At 45.1% G+C, this 22714-nt stretch overlaps 1 protein-coding gene across 3 annotated transcripts in view; it reads right to left on the bottom strand.

The window, feature by feature from the left end:
- Positions 1 to 22714, bottom strand: part of Pld1 (phospholipase D1) — a 207188-nt gene that overhangs the window by 88852 nt on the left and 95622 nt on the right. For all 3 annotated transcript variants that reach the window (XM_052180714.1, XM_052180716.1, XM_052180715.1), the window contains 6 exons: positions 22433 to 22498; positions 12474 to 12532; positions 10977 to 11069; positions 6902 to 7054; positions 2985 to 3134; positions 1699 to 1782 (listed from right to left, as the gene is read on the bottom strand). In XM_052180714.1, the coding sequence (XP_052036674.1) occupies positions 1699 to 1782; positions 2985 to 3134; positions 6902 to 7054; positions 10977 to 11069; positions 12474 to 12532; positions 22433 to 22498 (605 nt within the window). The remainder of the gene's footprint in view (positions 1 to 1698; positions 1783 to 2984; positions 3135 to 6901; positions 7055 to 10976; positions 11070 to 12473; positions 12533 to 22432; positions 22499 to 22714) is intronic.

Below are 22714 nucleotides of genomic sequence, written 5' to 3' on the forward strand. Positions count from 1 at the left end.
TGCTGAAGAAACATTTTCTCAATTTTGGCTAGACACATAGAAAATAAATTCAAGAGCATCAGAGTAGGTTTATCACATATGATAAACCCAAAAATCATAACTAAACAGCTGAAGACCGAACAGTCAGAAAAATTTGAAAGCACTTAAGAAAAAAAAATAGTATGAAATTTTTTTCCTCAGAAGTGCTGGAGGCCAGACTGTTTAACTAAAATGTATAGAGATCCTAGACAATACAGCTGAGTTCAGAAGGAACTCTCCAAGGCTGTGGAAAAGAAAGGACAATGGGAGAGGGGGGGGAGCAGAGGGGGAGGGGAGGGGAAGGAGGAGGGATGGGGATGGAAAGTGGGAGAGATGGGGAGGGGGAGGGAGGAGAAGGGGGAGGGAGGGCATCTGTACTGGGTTTCACTTTCTTAGATGATGGGTAACTGGACCTGAAATCAGGCTACAATACAAAGCCTACACCAACTCCCCAGGTCCAACTCCCCCAGAACCAAGGAGCTTTAGATATGAGAGATCAATGATTTTAATAAGCGTCATGACTCCCATGGCGGTTCTATCAGTTAAAATCTAATAGAAGGGGAAAAGAGCTTCTCCAGCCCGATTCTCTCAACAGTAACAGCAAGTATTTCAGTATCGGAGGCAAAGTTCAGGAGCTGCCCATTGGACCACATGAAGGTCATGCTAAGAAATGAAAAGATACCTGGATAGAATGTGCTTTCCATCGCCACAGCCACATTTGCATGGTAACATACTTAGCAACACAAAATTTGCATGTCTGCTTCTAAGCCATTCAGGTTAAATATTTTAAGGAGAAGTTTGCAGCTGGAGAGATGGCTCAGTGGTTAAGAGCAGTGTCTGCTCTACCATAAGACCTAGGTTCTATTCCCGGAGTCCACATGGTATCTGAGAGCCATCTGTTCACCCTAGTTCCAGGATATCTGATGCCCTCTTCTGGCCTCCGAGGGCACCTGCCACAAACGAGACATACAAACAGACAAGCAGGCAAAACATCCATACACATACACACAAAGTGAAGTAATCTTAAAAATACAAGATGCTACATCAGTTTTATGGGGGGGGGGGCTGATATCGGGATGTATAGTAAATAAACTAATTGATTTTAAAAAATTAAGAAAAAAAGAAATGTTTGCAATAATTAACAGTGGTTGTCAACTTAATGGAGACTAGGGGTCGCATTGGAAACAAAGCTCTAGGCAGGTCTGTGAAGGGGTTTTCAGAGTGGGTACGGCTCAAGTGGGGAGACCTGTCCTACCATAACTGATGGGAGTGTATCAATCATCTGCGAGTTGGCATCCTAGCCCAAATAAGGAGAGTATGAGCAGGACACAGGCGGTCATCTCCCTCTGCTTCCTGGACATGTAGATAACAACAGCCCTTCACACGCCTGCCACCAGGCCTACCTGGCAAAGCACGGTGGGCTGTACCCTCTCACCGTGAGCCGAGGCCAACCTTCCCTCCCTTGCAATGCTTCTGCTGCGGTGATGAGAACATGGATCGAGTAACAGCTGAGGACCAGTTTTGGAAAGGCTGTCACTGGGGTGGACTATTGAGTGGGCTACGACTGGCTAAGCCATCACAGCTGTTGTTGGCTTCATGGTGGGGGGGGAGCCCGAGTCTCCAATAACACGTTTCTAAGCGTAGAAGCTTCCAGACAAGATTCTCACGACAAATACTAACCACCAATCTGTGATGAAAATCTCTTCCGATGCCCCTTCCATTGCATTTGCGATATCTTCAAAGTAACCTTTGGCATTCACGTACCTGGAAGATAAAGATTTGGTTCCTTTGTTGGTTCCTTTGTTTTGATTTTTTTAATTAAACAAGTCAAAAATCAGAAGAAAACAAAACAGAACAAAAGAGAAAAAAAACAGACAAAACAGCAACAACAAAAACATGACCACCATTTTACTTTAAGCAACTGGAAACAAGACTGAAAACCCAATCACGCCTCCCTCTATCACCTAGGAAGGCAGTTAGGAGACAGACCAAGCAGTCTTTGCTTAGACAGCAGAACATCAATCCAATTTACAGAACCTCCTTACCATATGGTTTTTCTTCTGAGTCTAACAACAGACCAGCTCAAAGGTGTAAGAAGAAAACACATAAATAATTTAATCAAACTTCCATTTGTACCTTTAAGAGATGGATGAAACTGCATTCTGCCTTTCATTTTTAGAACTGGCCCTCAGGTAGCTTAGACAGGCCTCCAATGCAAAACATGACCTTAAACTAAGCATCTGCCTGAGCCCCCTGCCCAGTTGCTGGGATTACAATCCTGTGCTACCATCCCTGGCTTTATGGGGTCCTGGGATCCAACCAGGGTTTCAGGCATGCTAGATGAACACTGTAACTGAGCTATGTGCCTAGTCCTTACGTTGATTTTTTTTAAAAATCCAGGCACAGTGGGGCAGGGTTGCTATCCCAGCTCAGGAGGTGCAGCAGGAAGATCTGAAGTTCAAAGTCATCTTTGTCTACATGGAAAGTTCACTGCCAGACTGTGTTTCAAAAGATGCTATCCCACATGACAAATCAAAGTTACAAATTATTATTTTGGTTTTTGTTTTTTGTGTTTTTTGATTTTTGTTTTTTGTTTTTTGTTTTTCGAGACAGGGTTTCTCTGTGTAGCCCTGGCTGTCCTGGAACTCACTCTGTAGACCAGGCTGACCTCAAACTCAGAAATCCGCCTGCCTCTGCCTCCCAGAGTGCTGGGATTACAGGCGTGCGCCACCCCTGCCCGGCCCAAAGTTCCAAATTTAAAGGCAGATACGCTCCCCATAAAAATAACCTTCAAAACCCAAAATTAAAAAGCCAACCTGTGATCCTACAACCCTACTACGGCAGCCTAGGAAAGGGGAGATGGAGGGAGATGACCGAGCACTTTCCAGTTTAGTTTTGAAGCTGATTCCAAGTAAATTTAAACCCTTACAATACGGCATGAACACCCGTGGGCAGCAGTGCCTCACCACTTAGCTAGCGTGTTCTCGTGGATGGCAGCGTAGGAACCAAAGCGATGGTCTTTGAGGAAGTCGGTGCCGTGCTTCTGGATGAACTCCTCAATGGCGCCTCCCCACCACCGCGCATGTCTGTAGCTGTTACACTTTAAAATCAGCGTCCTTTAAAGAGAAGCAAAGGGGGGTGTTGGGCGTTTACTCAGTTTTACCTCTTAAAAGAGATTCAAAGATTAAACATGCCACAGCAAACCTGAACTGAAATTTCTAGTCAACGAGCATTTAAAAAGCGAGCTTCTAAAACATCTTAGTAGAATTCCTCAAAACACTCCCTGGGTGAGCTTGCCGGGATCCTCACCAGCTCATGCGGGCAGACACACATGAGGGTGTTTAGTGCAGACTTTGATCTGTGTTGGGAAACCAGGAGGGTTGTGGAAAAGATAGAAAGTAATGTCACGCTCTGTCAGAGCTGCTGGTTCCTCCAACACAGTTCTCCTCCCACTGACTACCTGGGCTTTCGATGTGCTTTGGGGGAAGTCCTTCCTTTCCTTCTTTGAATCCAGAAAATGTATGCAACGCAGCAGATCCTATTCCTCTAGTCCTGGAGGGCTGCTGGGGCAAGCATTCAAAAGCCAGCCCCAGCCCAGGAGAGTCGGTCTGAGGACATAGTAGCTGTCTTGCCACCAGCAGGGCACTCATCTGAGGAACCGGCAGATCACAGATGCCAAAGCCAAGCAAACTTAGGAAAATGTGTCTTAATGACGTAGTTTATCTTAAAAAAATTAATCACCCAGCATGACTGATTAAGTTGCTCTGGAATAAGACGGTTTGCACTGGGTTTTTCTATCACATAAGCAAGCTACCTGAATTTTCTGAAGGATTAAAAATATTGAGAATTCTGGTAGAATACAGAAAAAAAAAATGTCAGTTGTCAGAGTGAAGGACCAGGACCAAGATATGAAAATAAGTTACCTAGAACTGAAGTTAAGAGGACAGCAAGGTCGGGCGCGAGGTGCCGTTCGCCTCGCTGATAATATAGGACGGAGACAGAAGGAAGAGCTTTGCTTCTGTTTAATTATTGGGAGGGGAAGGGACAGCAGTTCTCATAGAAAGCATGGAAAGGGTCCCAGCACAGGCTCTACAATGAACTATTTATAAAACTCGGATGTCTAGACAGCTCCTCTCAACGCTTCACAGACGGACGCTGGCCTTAGAAAGCTGCTGTCCAACAGAAGGGCTGATGCTGGTGGGCGTGGGGAGAGGAAGGTGAGATGGTTTGGGGTAAGAGAGAAGCTTCCCCAACGGTGTAGCAACGGAGTCATGCTGGAGCAAGAGGGCTCAGACGTTTCCTGGGGTCCTCCTGCCCTTTGGTCAAAGCTGTTCCGGGAAGACGGTTGTGTGCGAGAGACGCACAGCAGACCTAGTGGTCGGGCAGCGGAAGCGATGCCAAGCGCAGAAACAGATGAGCATGAGCAGGATGGCTCAGCAGACTAAAGGTGGCAGGGCAAGCCTCACAACCCGAATCCCATCCCCGAGACCACACAGGGAGAGAATGGACCTCACAAAGCTCTCCTGTGACTTCCACATGTGTGACGTGGTACTCACATACCCCCATTCACATACACACACACACACACACACATATCACACACACATCATACATCACACACAGACACACACACACATACATACACATACACATCACACACACATCATACATCACACACATATACATACATATCACACGCACATATAGACATATCTATCACATACATATATCATACACATGTATATCATACACACATCATAATACACATACACACATCATACATATATGTCATCTCCCCCCCCCCCCCCAACTAAGCTGGCTGGCGAGTCACTCAACTCTTCCGATAGCTACCTCCGGCCTTTGTTCTGTGAACAATAGGCTCCGCACCTCGGCTATTGACACTGCCCCCAAGCCGGTGTTTACCTGAGTCGCCAGCCGACCCTCTGAGACACCGCCCCCAAGCCGGTGTTTACCTGAGTCGCCGGCCTGAAGGCAGATGACCCGCTGAGACCTGGAGCCAGAGAATTCACAAGACCACCTCTGAAGCCACAGACTTGTAGGGGGTTGGTCTATCCCCCAAAAGACTATTTAACTTGTCTTAAAATTATTAAAACCAGTCTTGACCGGAATCCCCGCCTTGACTCAAATCTCTTTTCGTCTCCTCTGTCCCTGTTTCCCCAAAATTCTCTCAACAGGTAACCCGGTTTACATGTGGCTGCTGGCAGCTACACATATACATATCATATACATATCATACATACATCATACACACATACACACATACACACACATACACACACATACACATATCACACACATCATACATCACACACACATAGACACACACACATCACACACATAAACATACACACACATATCACACACACATAAACATACATATCACACACATATAGACACATCTGTCGCATACATATATCATACACAAATATATCATACACATATCATACATACTACACATATCATACACACATATCATACATACATATCATATATACATCGTACACACATACACACATCATACACACATACATACACATACATATCACACACAAATACACATATCACACACACATACACATACACATACATATCACACACATACCATACACATATATCACACACATATCATTCACACACATATCATACACACACATATCATACACACATATATCAGATACACACACACATATATATATCACATACATATACACACATACATATACACACATATCACACACACATATACACACATGAAACTTTTAAAAAAAATAGGAAAGCCAGTGAGATGGCTCAGGGGGTACAAGCCCAAAGACCTGAATTCAATCCCCCAGACCCGCATGGTGGGAGGAACAGACTGACTCACACATATACAAAAATATAATTGATGAATTAATAAAAGAAGGAACAAGAGAGAGGAGGCAAAAATAATAAATATGTGAGCAGGCATTGTTAAGAGCACTGGCACAGAGCCAAAAGGCTGGGGCAGAAGCATATAAAATAAGACAGAGAAAGGAACCCTAGGTAAACGGAGGCCTGGGCTTGTTGGCTTGGAAGGAGACAAGAGAACCTTGGAGTCCAACAGGGTCATTTGGTGTGGGGAGTGGAGGTAAGAACGCCAAGAAAGAAGGCATCTCAGTAAGGCCTGAATGTTCCCTTCCAGGAGAGAAGCAGGAAGTGCCGTGTTGTTTTACACCCAATAACACCCTACACACATGCACACATACAAGCGTGCATGCAGGCACACATGGCATGCACAAGCATGTATTTGGAGAGATGTACATGTCTGTTACAACTGTGCAAAGAGAAGTTATGAATATTTATATGCATGAGAACGATCTCACACATGCATATGCACACACATATGTACACACACATGCATGCATACACACATGCATGCATACACACATGCACGCATACACACAACACACAAACACATGCACACGCATGCTTTTTCAAGGTATGACTACAATCTGCCAAAAAAGAACCCTACATCAACACGTATGTACTCACTAAGAAAATGTGCAAAGTCCAAATAGATTCATTTGGCAAGTTGGTCGATGGGATAGCAAACTTTGTTCTCCAGTCACAGTCCCAGGGGGATCTGATGCCCCCTTCTAACCTCTGCAGGTATCTGCATTCATCCACATGCACATTCCCCTCCCCAACGTACACAACCATCAAAAACAAAATGAATCTTTAATTAAGAACATAGACCACGGCAAAGGTGAGTTCTGTCACTTCTAACTGAGGCTGCTCTCCAAGCAACAGCTACTAACATTTCAATCTTCTTCATGGTTAAGAGAAAGCTTTACCCTTCAAGAAACTTGGGAAAAAAATTGTTTTAAGCATTAAAAATTTCTACCTTGAAAGATTATCGATCCGAAGTCCATATTTTGTTTCTGTCTCTTTCCTTCCCACTTTGATTCTGAATTCTTTATCCACAAGGAGGACGAAGGCGATGGCCCCACTGTCCGGCTTCATATACAGTAGGAAAGAGTCTTTCACTATCAACCACCTGCGAGGAGACAACAGGAGGTTTCAAAGCCAGATACTTGAGGCGAGAGGATCAGTTATTACTTAAGTCTAGAGAGTACACCCTGGCAGACCACGGATATAAGGTCATGTCTCACCTAGGGGAATTGTGCCTTTTAAAGATCACCATGAAACACGAGTTAGGGAAGTAGCTCCTTGGAACAATGCTAACAGAGGTAGTGGGTCTGATTCCTGACAGGGAGAGTAATTACCACAAAACCAGCCTTTCTGCTGTCTGAGTGCGATGCTTAACAGCCTGGAAGTAGCTCTCAAAAGTACTTCATTCTGCTCAGTACTCAGGAGCTACATGAAGGAGAAGTGGAAAAGCAGTCTGGGAGTTACTGCAGTGCAAAACTTAAGCAGACAAATGTCTGTTCCCATAGGATCCTCTGGTGGTAGAAGTCAGGGTCCTTCCTGGATAAGTGGGTGGGCACTTTGAGGGAAGGATGCAGGAAGGGGGGGATCTGGATAGGATAGGAAGGATCCCAACTTGTGGAGCAGGGTCAAGGCCATCCTGTTACAGTAGACAGCACAGACAGAAGCATAGGCAGACTGCTAGTGTGGGAAGAGAAAGCACACATGCAGAGAAAGCCAGACATGAGCTGAGGTGACCATGAGGAACTGAAGAGCACCCATTGCCCCTGAAAATGAGTAGATCAATGTAAAATCATCTAGAATAATTCTCTACTCAACCCACTAGCCAAGGTGTGCTCCAGTGGGCAGAGCTATGATGTAGAGAAATCTGCACTGGCTTCTTAGTCTTGTTAGCATCTGGGTATTCTGATAGGTTGTCTCTGTCCTGGTTGGTAGAAGACATGGGGCAGGTCGCCTACAGTAAGGAAGTATGTGACCCAGTTACTTAAACAGACATCACCAAGGCCACAGCAAGCCAACACCTAACCGCAAAGATCAGTGCACCTGGAGAGATGGCACACCAAAATGAAACTGATCCTCCTAGGTTTTCTGGTGGAAGAGAGAGAGAGAGAGAGAGAGAGGAGAGAGAGGAGAGAGAGAGGAGAGAGAGAGGAGAGAGAGAGAGAGAGGAGAGAGAGAGGAGAGAGAGAGAGAGAGAGAGAGAGAGAGAGAGAGAGAGAGAGAGAGAGAGAGAGAGAGAGAGAGTTGAGGATCTTGGCAGGGTATGGTGGCTGGTGTCTATAATCCCAACACTTGGAAGGCCAATGCAGGAGAATTGCTGTGAGTTCCAATCCAACCTGGGTTACAGAGAGAGACTGTTTGAAAAATGAGGGTTAATTCTTATTTAAAACTTTTCTCTCTTTTTTGAGCTGTCCTTGAAACAAGGCCATCATGAGACTTGATTGGAGGTTCATCTTCCCCCATCTGCCCTACTTCAATTTGTCCATCCGGAATAAATACGTGATTTAAAATGTTTCTGATAGTTTACAAAAAAATATTTAATTAAAAAATTGGCAAGGTTTTTAGATCAAGCCTGATCTAAATCTCATTTAGATCAGGCTTGCCTCAAATTCAGAGATCCACCTGTCTCTGCTTTTTTGAGTGTTAGAATTAAAGGCAAAAATTGAAAAGTACACATTATGAAAGAATGTCACCTTTAGAAGTAACTCCCATTACTACTAAATACCAGTCATCAGCCTGTGTGGAAACCTTCTGTACTGACACTGTCCTCTGAATACCATCGTCTATCAACAATGTCTGTTACTTTAACTTCCTCACATGTGACTCGGGGCATGCAAACATGGAGGTGAGGCTATAGCCTGTACCCAAATACTTGCCAAACTTAAAACAACAAAATTTCCTTCAAGGAAGTATCATAGTCTTTTTTTTTTTTAACTAAAACATGATTCCTTCCAAAGTTTGTATCAACAAACTTCCCCTTGTAACAAGCTCTTCCCCTGCTGTCTGTTGTTGGCCCTCTGAGGGGGTTCAGAGCTCAGAACTGGTCCTGGGGACCTCTGACTGCTCCTAGGGCCATGACCAATGCTGTACCCCAGACCCTTGTCATAACAGCGCCAGGGCTTCCCACAAGACACTCATCACAACTGAGAGGACCAGCACTTCCGCTGCTTCCCTACATTCACATGACCTCATTCTCCTCAGAGCTCCGTGAACCCAACCAAGGGCTTGCTTCTACAGTGGCTAGCAGCTTCAGTAAGGATTCACTCGTGGGCTTATTTTAAATGTCGGATTCCCCTGCTATGTGTACAGATTATTTGTGTGCAGTGTATGGTGCTGGAATCACCTAGAGTGATTTTACTGTGGTAGGTGACAGCTCCCACTGTCGCATGGCTCAGTTGTTGACTGATTCATTCAATCAATATTCACTGGCATGTCTGAGTCATATAACGAGGTGGCACTGGCCAGAATCAGGATCCTCTGAGCACCGACCAGAGGCACTGGCCAAAGTCAGGAACTCCCAACGCCTCCAGTGAGTCCCCCCCTACCCTTGTCTGGTCGTGCAGCCAGAGTCTCTGGGAAGGAAAAAATAGTCCCTGGGTTGTAAAGCTTAGATGTAGAAAGCCGTGGCAAGCTCCTAGCACATGACCTAGGCAAAAAGATAGGAGTAGTCGGGGCTGGAGAGATGGCTCAGTGGTTAAGAGCCCTGAGTGCTCTTCCAGACGTCCTGAGTTCAAATCCCAGCAACCACATGGTGGCTCACCACCCTCTGTAATGAAATCTGATGCCCTCTTCTGATGTGTCTGAGGACAGCTACAATGTACTTATATATATAATAAATAAATAAATCTTTAAAAAAAAAAAAAAGATAGGAGTGAGCACCAGGGCCACATGGGTCTGAAACAAACACCTCCAGGAGATGCCGCAGTTAGAGAGGAAAGGCCTTGGCAGCAGCCAAGCCGTGCAACTCCATTCTCTTCCTGCATGTGTGGTGCATTTGTGTTATCCATGACCCTCTGGGCCTCCCGTCCCTGTTCTTTCTAGCTGTCTTCCCCAGCTACAGCTTCCTGAGAGCATCTCTGTAACTAGTGCCCTCATCACACCCTCGCATCCTTAGGTCCACCTCTTCCCAAGGTTCTGTACAATTTAGGGTAAGAAGACAACTCAAGTGTGAGTCTCTGGTTTCCATATACCACTGCTTATATTCTAAGCAGATGCAGCAAGATCAGGCTTGATGTTGGGCGTTGGTCTTTTTCTCTGTGTATTCAGATGCTGATTTCTGGGCCTGAGATCTAGTTATAGTCTAGGCACATGCACTGTAATGAATATTGAAGAATCTCCTGTGTCAGTGTGGTGTGTAAAGAGTGCTCCCCAGGTATCTCTGATTGGTTAGTAAAAGGCTGAACAGCCAATGGCTGGACAGAGGGGATAGAAAGGCTAGGCTTCCAACCCCAGCCAGGAGCCTGAGAGAGAAGAGGCGGGAAGAAAGAGTTGGCCACCAGGCAGGTGAGGGTCCAGTAAAGAAGAGTGATGAGGCAGAGCAAAAGGAAGAAGGTCAACATGAGGTTGGGCCTGAGGGGGAGTCACCAAGGGAGTTTGTCCCACTCATGGGGACACACACGGAACAAAACAAGCCAGGGCAATTCAAACTGTAAGAAACTTGGGGCGTATGGCTGGGGAAGCAGCCAGATAGCGTGGAGTATTAGGATTGGCTGCTCAGTTACTGTGCTTAAAGCTTAGTGAATAAATCAAAAGGTTTTGCCTTGATTATTTGGGAGCTAGCTGAGTTCGAAAACTGTCACTTTAAATTTTCCTCCTCTAGTCTGGGAGCTGTGCCTGGCGGTAAGCATCTGCAACGCCCCCGCTTGGGAAGCAGAGAAAGGAGTTCAAAGTTCATCTAGACCACATCATGGCTGAGTCCAGATCGGGCTGCATCTCAAAACGATCAAGCAAAGCTAGGTGGGATTCAAACACACGAATGTTCATTTTCTGAAACCAAACACACAAGACCGACCCCCAAGTCCGAGCCCTACCTCTTTGACCAGCGGTAGCAGGCTCGTCCGTGGCCGCAGCAATTCACACCTGGGATCCTATGTCCCCCAGATCGTTTCATGATCATTCCTTCCCTGAAGGAGACAGCACGTTAGGCCATCCTGTCCACACTTACAGTTCACACTTGGCTCAATCAGCCTCACACAGTCTGGGACCGTATACGGCATCCATGGACTGCCACCTAACTTTCTTTCTCCTGTCCTGGTCCCGATCGTCATTGTCCACTTGCTTACTGCTCTTTGTCGGCCTGGGTGTGCCAGCAGAGACTCAAACGTAGCCCTTTCTGCATTTGTGAGCCCGGGATTTTGTCAGAACAGTAGGATCTTTGCACCCTGGCTCCTGACCTTAATGCTAATCCCTCCCTGCAGCCGCTGTGCGTGCAGCTGAAATGGGATGGGGCAGCCATTGTTACTGCAGCTGAGAAGAGGCGTGGGCCCAACCCCGCCCTGAGTGCAGAATATTTTCACATGGCTTCACACACATCTCTATCAACCAAGTCATATGAGGAAAGCAGACCAGAGCTAACAGCTATGCAGGTGGTGACATTTTTAGCTTGGCACGATAGCATATGCCTAGCATCCCAGAATTTGGGTGGTAGAGATAGGAAAATCAGTTGCTCAAGGTTGTCCCCAGCTACTTAAAAGAATTCCAGACAAACCTGGGCTACCTGAGACCCTATATCAAAAACAAACAAACAAACAAAAAATATCTTGATTTCAAAAGATGTACAATAACGATAATTTAAGAAAAATTGATTTTAATCAACTACTAGCATTGCTCATATCTAAAATTAAAAGTGTAAGCTCTGGGGCTGGAGCACCAGCTCAGAGGGTAAGAAAAGTTTTGCTCCGGCAGAGGACCTGCGCCCACAGTATCTGTGACTCCAACTCCAGGGATCAGACACCCAGTTCTGACCTCTGCAGAGGCACCCGCATGTATACACACGTTCCTACACACAAACGTGAATACACACATAGTTCATATGAAGTTAAAAAATCGTTAAGAAGGTAAGCTCTTTATATGAGCAAGCCCTATTATTGTAAAAGAAACATAGCCACTGGGCACATTCCCTGTGTATTTACTTAGACACTTCACAAGGTATTATTTTTAAGTAACTCTCAAGAGGAATTGCAAGCAGCTGGCAGAAGTGATTGGGAGAAGTCCTCTTGTGTCTTTGATCCCTCACTCCTGTGAGGACACTGCCTATGTGCATTGAACATTCCCACTGGTTGGTTAGCCAAGGTCAGCACACCAGGCAAATGGGCTAGCTGCAGCCACTGCTTCCTGCAGGGGGCGCTCTGCCTCACTCTACAGAGTTGTTTCAACTCTGGGTTGTTCAAACAACCCTGTAGTTGTTTGAAGTCTGGCGGGAGAACCCCAGGAAGGCCTGGCTCCCACTCCATCAGCAGCCCCTGAATCAGGCATTCAGGCCCACCAGCTCCTTTACACGTGTTTGTAAAGCCCCAACTGGAACTTACAGGCCTTTCGGTCCCAAATCATGGATGAAAGACAGCTGGCTTACATCAAGGAACTCTGCCTAAAAAAAAAACACAAAGCAAAACAAAACAAAAGGACAAAAACACTTTAGAAAACAAAATAGATCACAAGGAAAGAAAAGGATCACAGAAGGAAGAAAAAGTAGAAGACATTCATGGGTTACAAAAGCCATGTATTAAATGCCACCAGGTGCACAGGCGTTTCCTCACTGCACTGACTAGGTGGCTCTGTAACAGTCACACTGCACAGAGGACGTGCTAAGGAAAAGCACACGGGCCCAGCGTGGTAGTGTGCGCCTGACACACAGCACCTGGGAGATGAAAAGAGGGCGATCACATTGAGCTTACTACACAGTGGCGTGAGTTCAAGGTCAGCCTGGGCTACATGAGACTTTGTTTCCGATTAAAAAAAAAGAAAGAAAGAAAGAAAGAAAGAAAGAAAGAAAGAAAGAAAGAAAGAAAGAAAGAAAGAAAGAAAGAAAGAAAGAAAGAAAGAAAGAAAGAAAGAAAGAAAGAAAGAAAGAAAGAAAGAAAGAAAGAAAGAAAGAAAGAAAGAAAGAAAGAAAGAAAGAAAGAAAATGTATATAATTAAAACACAATCAAGAAAGTTTTGTGTATCCTAGGATGGAGAGAACATTCTGGAGGCTGTGGAGGGGACTTTGCTCACAACCCTCTTCATGTGTTATTAAAGGAAAGGATTTCATGGCACAACATGTACAAAATAAAGCATGCATGGAGGATGGCGGGCGTCTAGAAGACGAGCTAATCTTGAGCGTGCAGAGGTGAGGGGCGAGGGATGGGAAGGATGGCTGCAGAGAAAAGGAGGAAGGGCTGTTGCTTTTCAACAAAATCTCAACCATTTTTACCCAAGATGTCTCAGGAACCAGAGTCAGGTGAAAGTCTGCTGGCTCAGAGAGGCAGAGGAAGCACCCAGCTGACCGTCCTCCTCAGCTGATGGGCAAGAAGCAACCCCCTCTCTCATGCCTTCTCCAAAACCTCCTTCAAACTGAATGTTCCTGCCTTCTACTTCCTGTGCGTCTGTCTCTCTGTCTGCCCTCCCGACTCCCTCCTACTCTCCATGGTTTTTTCTTAATAATCCTATGTTCACTTCCTGCCAACTGGTTGCTTGATCGGCCTCTTGACCCGTGAGTGACTTTTTTCTAATCCTGTTTACAATGATCAAGAAAGCTCTTGGATTAAAGGGCTGAGCCACACCACAACTAAAGAGAGAGGTTTTTCCAGTAAACAACACAATCTTGAGATTCACAGTGCAATCAAAAATTCCACAACAAAGGGGGGATGAAAATCGCACGACCTAGAAGACTGAAGAGACTCAGAAGCATCAGGTGCAGCAGAAGTTTCCCCAGTACTTCTCCATCTTCACACACACGCACCAAGCCGGGTCTCAACCTCTGAGCTGTGTTCTCAAGTCTCTTTCCTTTGAGACAGGGTTTCACTTGGTTGTCTATGGGGCATGAAGGCCAGACTATCATAGGAACTGACTTGGAACTTGCAAGGTACAGCCTGTTCAAACCTTGGAAATCTCAAAAGTTGAGATTTAAATCCCATCCTGAGACCTGCAGGAGTGGGACTAACTCCTTCCCTGTTTCCCTGCTTACCAGCCTCAGAGCACATAACCTGGTGACCACCATCAGAGCAGAGCACCTGGAATTCTTCCCCATGCAAATAGAGCATCCCCAGCATCTTAGCCTCAGCCAGTAGAATGCATTCATCCCCCAAATCCCATCCCACTCTCAAAGATTAGTATAGTCCCTGTCTACACGAAATAAAGATCAGCAGTGAGCTGTATCACTTGGGAGAAGACTCATGCACCAAAACATACACCATTGGACCTTTGGACCCACCTGCCTGGCCAGGCTCCCATGGCCTGCAGAGGTTCACATCAGAGCTCAGGCCCCCAACATTGCCACCTCTACTGCAGCTAGCTTGAGCCCATGCCAGCCATGTGAACCTCTTTACTTCTTTTAGTAAAAGCTGTAACACTACTCCAGCATTCCTGGACAGACCAGAGGGCTTCGGACTGGAGCCCATCTGGACTCCAGGCCTGGAGGAAGAAGCGGACCACAGAACCCACCCATTCCTCTGGACTTTGCCCAGTCCTCTCCAGACATCCCAAGAGGATAGGGGGAATCCTGGACCACAGTCCAGGTTGGACTTGGATCCACTCTATAGCCCAGGCCCCGACCTTTCCTTCTTCAGCCTCTGAAATATCTGGCATCACAGGTCTGAGCTCCCAGCTCACTTTGAATGACTTGGGAAGGACAATGACTCTCAGGAATACCATTTACTAAGACTTCTTTTTACATGTGCACACATCATTAAGTGGTTCTTCACAAGTTATCTTTTTTGTTTGTTTGTTTTTTGAGACAGGGTTTCTTTGTGTAGCCCTGGCTGTCCTGGAACTCACTCTGTAAACCAGGCTGGCCTTGAACTCAGAAATCTGCCTGCCTCTGCCTCCCAAGTGCTGGGATTAAAGGCGTGTGCCACCACTTCCCGGCTATAAGTTATCTTAAATGCCACTTGATATTATGATTTTCCCAATACAAAAAGGATCCAGATATTCTTCATAACTAAAGAAAACACAATTACAGAAATATTTCAGTCTCTACGGGCCATTATGGGCCTTCTTACAAATTCACACTTTTCCTCTGTAGTGCTAACAGAGACTCAGGGGATGCACAAGTGTGAATGTAGCAAGTAAGACTTTATGAATACAAGCTACAAATATAAACCAGGTCTCAGACACTGGAGAGGTAAAATCTGGGGAATCAGACATTGGAAGTCATCCTCAGCTATATTGTAAGTTCGAGGTCGGCATGAACTACATGAGTGAGTCCCTGTCTCAAAAAAATATATGTTACAAAAGCGATCCTAACACGGAACATATAAAATCAGTCAAGGAACTTAATCTGGCACCAAGATTCTGATCTGCCAATCCTCAGTTTAGGAAGCTAAACAACTAAGACCATATAACCAGGGGGGCAGGGCATCAAGTCAGACCAAAGTCACTGCGTCATTTATCATTCATCCTTGTGTTCTCTCTCTCTCTCTCCCCCCTCTTTCTGTTTGTGTGTGAGAGGGAGTGTGTGTGTGTGTGTGTGTGTCTGTATTTGTTGTTTGCTTTGTCTTTGACACAAGTCTTACCTTAGGTAACCCAGATTAACCTCAAGCCTCATGTCCTCCTGCCTCAGCCTCCTGAGTGCTGGAATCACATGTGCACCCCCATGCCCAGCTCGACATCTCTCTCACTCACATGTGTCCCCTACATCAAAAGTGAGGTGAGGGCAAACTGCAAACCCAGAGGGAGAAAGTGAAAGATGAATTCCCAGCATGCAGGGCCTAACGTAGGCCAGCGGGTGCTCTCAAAAAGCATTTGCAACAGCTAGAATTAAACATGGAATGTGCCCGCTTTACAGGTCCAGGTGTGCCAGGGATCCTCGGACCATGTCAGCAACAGCCAGAGAGGCAAACAAAGATCAGCTGGAACAGCTGCTCTATCAGTGGAGTGCTGGCTTAGCAAGCACAGAGTCCTGGGTTCTAGTCCCAGCACCTCATAAACTGATGGTGGTGGCAAGCATCTGCCATCCCAGCGCAGGGGAGATGGAGGCGGCAGAATCCAGGGTCAAGGTCATCCCATCCAGGGTCAAGGTCATCCCATCCAGGGTCAAGGTCATCCCTTGGGTCAAATTGAATCAGAAAAAGAAGATGCTTGACAGAAAAGATCTCCCCAGGATGGCGAGGAGATGGGCACTTAGAAAAGCAACAGAGTCCTACAGGAGAAGCAGCCAGTCATAAGGAACTTAGGAGAAAGAGGTTCCTGGCTTCCAATTGGAATTCACACAGGCAAACAGACGTTTTCCTTAAAATGTTTATATGTGCTTTAAAAATATCGAATATCAGTCTTGAAAGAAAAACAAGAACTGTCTCAAATCTGTCCGGACTTTTGAGGTTCAGGTCTTGTGTGCCTTTCTTGAAGAAAATAGACTTTTCAAGCTTAAAGGTATTTAAATGACTTTTTAAAATTCCCCACTGAATATATCTACACACAGCACTTTTAAAAATAAGGATTCTAAGAGTCCAGGTCTCTGGCTTGCATATCTCATATAAAACATGATGATTCTACTTTACACATTTTTCTATCTGATTTGTGGGGGGGAAATTCAACTGGAAAATGTAGTTACATAGAAATAACAGATTGTCAATGTGAGACCCAGAGAATCCTAAATCACAGCATCTCACTTTATCTCCAAGGAGCAGATAGATAATCTCTATGCTGGTTTACCGTTATAGGTCAGCCTGCACTTCACAACAAGCCCTTGTCCAAACCCAGAAACAGCAAAAATAGATAAACCACAGTATGCAGGTGTGGTACTGCATGCCTGCGATTCAGCCAAGTTCATCTAATATTACATAGCAAGCATGGGGGTAGCCTGGGCTACATGAGACATTGTCTCAAACAATAAAAAAAAAAAAATCAAGGGAAAACACATGTCAACCAAAACATGAATATTTTCTTTTTAAAAATTACTTTGTGTGTGTGTGTGTGTGTGTGTGTGTTCTCAATTGCCATGACTCCTGAGTCTTAGATTTCAACTTTTGGGAATGGTTCCTCTCCTTATACTGTGTGTGAAGTCTTAGAAGTGAGGCTTGGTAGAAAGTACTCTTTACTCATTGATACATCTCATTTGCATGAAATTTGGAATTTCTTCAGGAAACTAAGGTGAGAGGATTACTACAAGTTCAAGGTTAACCTTGTCTATACTGCAAATTCCAGAGGAGCCAAGGCTACCTAGTGAGATGCTATTTCAGAAAGCCCACACAAGGGCTGGCAGGACGGCTCAGTGAGTAAAGGTGCTTGCTGCGCTGGTCTAAAGACCTAAGTTCAACCCCCAGGCCCCACAGCAGAAGGAAAGAGTGGGTACCTGACCTTCACGGATGCATGGTAGAACACATGTGCCCAAACTTACACATACACGTTTAAAAATTAAATAAATTAAAAGCTGCAGGCCAGAAAGAAAAAAATAAGAATGTTCTTAATAGCTTGCAAAAGTTTTGAGTCAAGAGATTTCAAGGAAGAGCTGGCACATAGAGACGGCAGAGAAACATCTCCCGCCATGAGCATTCTAATATAGATGTATCATATTGAAAGCAAATGTGGCAAGATTAAATGGGAGGCAAAACTGATTAGCAAAGCAGAAACTATTCTTTTTTTTTTTTTTTTTTTTTGGTTATTCGAGACAGGGTTTCTCTGTATAGCCCCTGCTGTCCTGGAACTCACTCTGTAGACCAGGCTGGCCTCCAGCTCAGAAATCCACCTGCCTCTGCCTCCCAAGTGCTGGGGTTACAGGCGTGCACCACTACGCCCAGTTTAGCAGAAACTATTCTTAATAGATTATGGTGTTCAACCTTCTTAGTGTTTCTTTGATGCTAAGAATTCGACCCTCTACTGAGACAGGTGCTTCTCACAACTAAGACTTAAAAACAATGTATCCGAACAGTGTTCCCCAGGGTAATGTTACTCCCTAAAGCACCAATCGATACTTTCTTGGCTTCATCTTAGAAGAGGCAGTTGCAAATCAATGTAATTAAAAATGTTCTTGGCAATGGATAGAAAGTGGTCTCTGGCAGAAAATGCCAGCTATCAGATACTTAAAAGGCTAGAGCACACAGGTTTCCATGCCAACCAGCAAGCAACAAACCCTCAGGGAAACAGCCTGGCACCTGTGGAGATGATGTGTCAATCACGCCTGCATGGTCTTTTTTGGCCATCCTGGTGTTATGAAGGAGAGCCATCTTCAAAGGTGCCTTTCATGCCTCAAATAGAAATACTGAAAGGATGGTCAACCGGGAAGCTGTAAGACACAACAAGGATGACAAGAGCTTCCGGCAGGACCACTGCAGGTAGAGACAGGTTCTCCAGAATAAGCTGCTTCCCGAGTAAAGCAGCTTACTTGGCTACAGGAGACTAAGATGCCCAGTCTGTGGGGAGAAGAAAGAGGCTGGTCCCTCCACCATCTAAGGTTCAGTCATGAAAAGCAGCACACACCCACCACTTCATTTGAAAACACAGCCTTTCAAGTTGGCACAGCCTCTCTCTGTTGCCACGGAAACCATGTCTCTGTATTCCCTACCTATCCCTCACCTCAAGTTAATTTTACTTGCCCTACAAAGGGAGGGAGACGTGAACTCAGAATTATTGATCTGGGGCCGGGAAGGGAGTTAATGGTGTTTTATCTAAGATTCAAACTAATCTCCACCCTGGAGAGAAAGCATCCCAGTAGGGTGGGACTGGCCACCAGTGAGGTCCACCCACCACGGGCTCCCATCACTTCATGACCTCTTCTTGGAAACTGGGCATTGTTCTATATCCAGATTTTCATCTTAAGGGGGAAAAAACACATTTACTGTTACTTATCTGGCTTCCTTTAATTCCCGGGGAAAAAAAGCATTTTCCAGTCAGCGCCTAAAAGGCCCAAATTGTGTCAAGGGAAATGAAACCCACTGTGATAGTTCTCAAAAAGGAGGATGGAAAGAGGAGAAAGCTGCCCTGCATTAAGGATTCTGCAAGGCAGAGTAACTAATTATGGAGAGACACAACGTTGCAGACCAGAGCCAGATTATCTTGGACAGTTTAGTGTTCCTTTAAAATCCAGTCTTTGTCATCCTTGTGTCTGACCTAACTTCCTTGTCACTATCAAAACTTTAAAGTGCAATCTTTGCCACCCACGAGTCCAAAGGTTGAGAAACTCATCAAACATTATCTAACCCTATATCAGACTTGTCTCTGATTTGTGGCCACCCGCCTACCTGTGGTCCCCACCAATGTATTTGATAAACCTCTCGTTCCCTCTGAGGGAATGCTACATTTCTGCTTCGACCCAAGCTTTCCCATTTTATAAATTAGTAAGGAGACCTGAAGGAGGTCATCTCCCGGGGGAGCCAAAGGTTGAGTCCCTTTAAATGCTAGGCTACTCTGTCGGAGCTGCAAGAAGGAAATAAAGACAAAGAAATCTTCACAATCCTGGACGGCACTGTAGTTATCCGCACGCGCAAAGTCAACAGAGTCAAAGTTCAAAGGAATGATCAGACATGGCTGGCTTCAAAAGCTTCGGAGCAGACTAAAGCTCTGGTTCAGTCCTCTCTCACCAATACTATAGCAGCAAATCTTTCCTGGTTCTTTAAAGTCCTCTATCTGGGCCAAAATGTGCCATGGCATGGTAATTTACATACCAAGTCTTCCTGATGGGAATCATTCAAGCTTCTGGTTAAAAAAAGAAATACAGGCTCCCAAGACAGTACGCTTTTTGTTTGTTTGTTGAGGTGGAGTCTCATCTCTGTGAAGTCAGCCCAAGCTGACCTCAAACCGTGTAGTTGGCTTTGTGATTCCCTTGCTCCCGTTTTCCTCCTGAGTTCCAGGCTTACAGGCATGGTCAACCATAAGCCGGTGTGTGCAGTTCTTGGGACTCCAGCGGAGATACCCTATAAACGGAGCTGCATCCCCAGCCTTCGGATCTGTACGCTCCTACCGTTAGAACGATCCATGGTTTGTTTTAAACGCCTGAGTTCAGGGCTGAGGAGACGGCTCAGTGGGTGAAGTGCTTACCATGTAAATTTGAAAACCTGACCCCAGCACTTATATAAAATGCTGGCTATGACAGGGAAGCCCTTTAATCCCAGGCTTGGGAGAGGGGAGCTCAGTGGATACCCAAGCTTGCTAAGGGGTGAGTTGTGGGTTCAGGGAGAGATCTTGTCTCAAAAGCTCAGTCGGAGATAGACAGAGGAAGGCATCATGACACTAACCCCTGGCTTCTATACACGCATATACATGAACCCCTACACATGCATATACCATGCAAAATAGAAAAAGACTTGAGTTAACTTTAAACAGGCTTGCTTTGTAAAGTATAAACATGTTCCATCTGTAAATAAATAAATAAATTGAAAATGCTCTTTGTAGCTAGGATTTATTTACTATTTCTCAGTTATTATAGGAAATACATAGATAGTAAGCTAATTTTTCAAAATGACATATGGCCTATGTATCTAGACTTGAGACTGGGTGGAATTTACCATGAAGGAAAATATCAGTGAATCACGAAGGATTTAGCGGTTGAAGGGCGTATCTGGCCAACCATCAGAAACAAGAGGGGGGGGTCAGTCACCAGGTTGTGAGATGATTTCTCTCCTCCAAAGACAGTGCTTATAAGGTATCCTGGGGTTTTTAAATATAATGTGACTTCAGTTTAGGAAGATTTTTATGACTGAAAAAGTAAACTAAACATCTCTTTAAAATAAAACCAATTCCTTGCTCAATACCACAATCTAAAATGTAGTAAGGCAGCCGGAAAGAGAGAAGACCGAACTCAGCACGTGCTGCTCTGAGCCCAGAGAAATGGTGCAGGTCAAGTCATGGACAGAAGAGCAAGAGACGGGGCCGCTGTGTCTGGACGTTAGGTCACCTTTGCAAGAGTCCGCATCAAGAGGATAACACATCTGAGCTCAGAGAACACAGCTAAGCAGGGCGTCCTTCCTAAACTCAGCGGGGATTTGACCATTAAGTGATTTTGCCACCACAAGATGGAAGGAGAGCCTTTCCATCCTCCTACTCTTGGGAGTCTCAGGTGAGACCCAAATGGCTAGATTTCCTGAGTCTCCAGGCTTACAAAGCCTTGAAAGACTCCATGGGCACTGAACTGCAGGCCCAGTGGCCTAGACCACTCAGGCTGTGTGTGTGTGTGTGTGTGTGTGTGTGTGTGTGTGTGTGTGTGTGTGTGTGTGTGTTTGTGTGTTTGTATATGTGTGTGTGTGTTTGTGTATGTGTGTGTATTTGTGTGTGTGTGTATGTGTTTGTGTATGTGTGTGTATTTGTGTGTGTGTATATGCATGTGTGTGTGTGTTTGTATATATATGTGTTTGTGTGTGTGTGTGTGTTTGTATATATATGTGTTTGTGTGTATGTGTGTGTGTTTGTATATATATGTGTTTGTGTGTGTGTGTGTGTGTGTGTATATATATATGTGTTTGTGTGTGTGTGTGTGTGTGTGTGTGTGTGTGACCAGCAGACAGCATTTGGGAAGCCCCTGCACAGGAAACAGCAGCAGAGACAGGCACTCTCCCTTCCTCTCCCTTCCTCAGTTCTTGTGCTTAGGATCCATCAATCATTCTCAACACTAGAGTCTGAGTCACACCTGGGCTGATTCATATGCGTTACATGCAACACTTCTGTGTGGACAACCTCACAGCAACAGTCCACACTGCTGGAGAGAAATATTATAATGCAGGCAGTGACCATTGTTCAGACCTCAGCAGAACCGAAAGCTAATCTTTGAAAAACACCCCACTCCCCATTCAAGGGCCTCTTCAAAAGCAAAGCTCTCTGTTTGCTGACCTTGCAAAGCCTGCTTCCTCCTGCTGCCTGGCTGCAGCCCTCCAGCCTCAGGCTCTGTGGCTCTGGAGCAGACCAACCTTCTCTTTGTCCTTTTTGCAAGAGGTCTTTCTTTCTCTCCCTGATTTTCCCATGCTTCTCACCATCTCAAGAGAACATGAGCCAATCGGAGGGCCATCAAATGACGCTGTCTAATCTGGGGTTCACAACCCTGCTTGACCGCCTGCATTGGAAAGCTTTTCGGTTTTATTCTAAAAACCTGTGGGGAGAAAAGGGCTGATTTCTAGATTTCTAGCCCACAGTAGCATTTCAACTTCATTTGAATCTATTGTTATGGACATTAACAAGATCTACTCAGTATCTTAAAATTAGCACGGTCATCATTATAAACTGGATCCAGACTGCCAAAGCAATTTCGTATTTATTAAGTTAGTGTAACTCAGAAACCCAAAGCATTTCGTCCATGGAATTACTCAAAAATTAGCTACCCTTTAGGATCTCCTAGGTCCCTTCAAGACCCCTGGAGGGTACTTACCGTGGCGTGATAGTTTCTGTACATGGGCATTTTTAGTATTTTTGTCAAGTAATCTTCCAGTTGCTTCTACAATAAAAAAAAAAATAGTTTGGATACAGTTGAACATAATCATGTCTGTAGAAAATTTCAGCAGTGACAACGTTGACATCAAGCCTCGCTTTAACATCTATAAGTCATTTTATTACTCTCTATCATTAGGCAATATGCATAATGCCCACTGTTCTCTTGGAGTGCTAGGTGAATCGCTTCTTGCTCTTAATATTTAACTTTCGATATGCTTAG

The sequence above is a fragment of the Apodemus sylvaticus genome, chromosome 4 (genome assembly GCF_947179515.1).
Source record: "Apodemus sylvaticus chromosome 4, mApoSyl1.1, whole genome shotgun sequence".
Lineage (NCBI taxonomy): Eukaryota > Metazoa > Chordata > Mammalia > Rodentia > Muridae > Apodemus > Apodemus sylvaticus.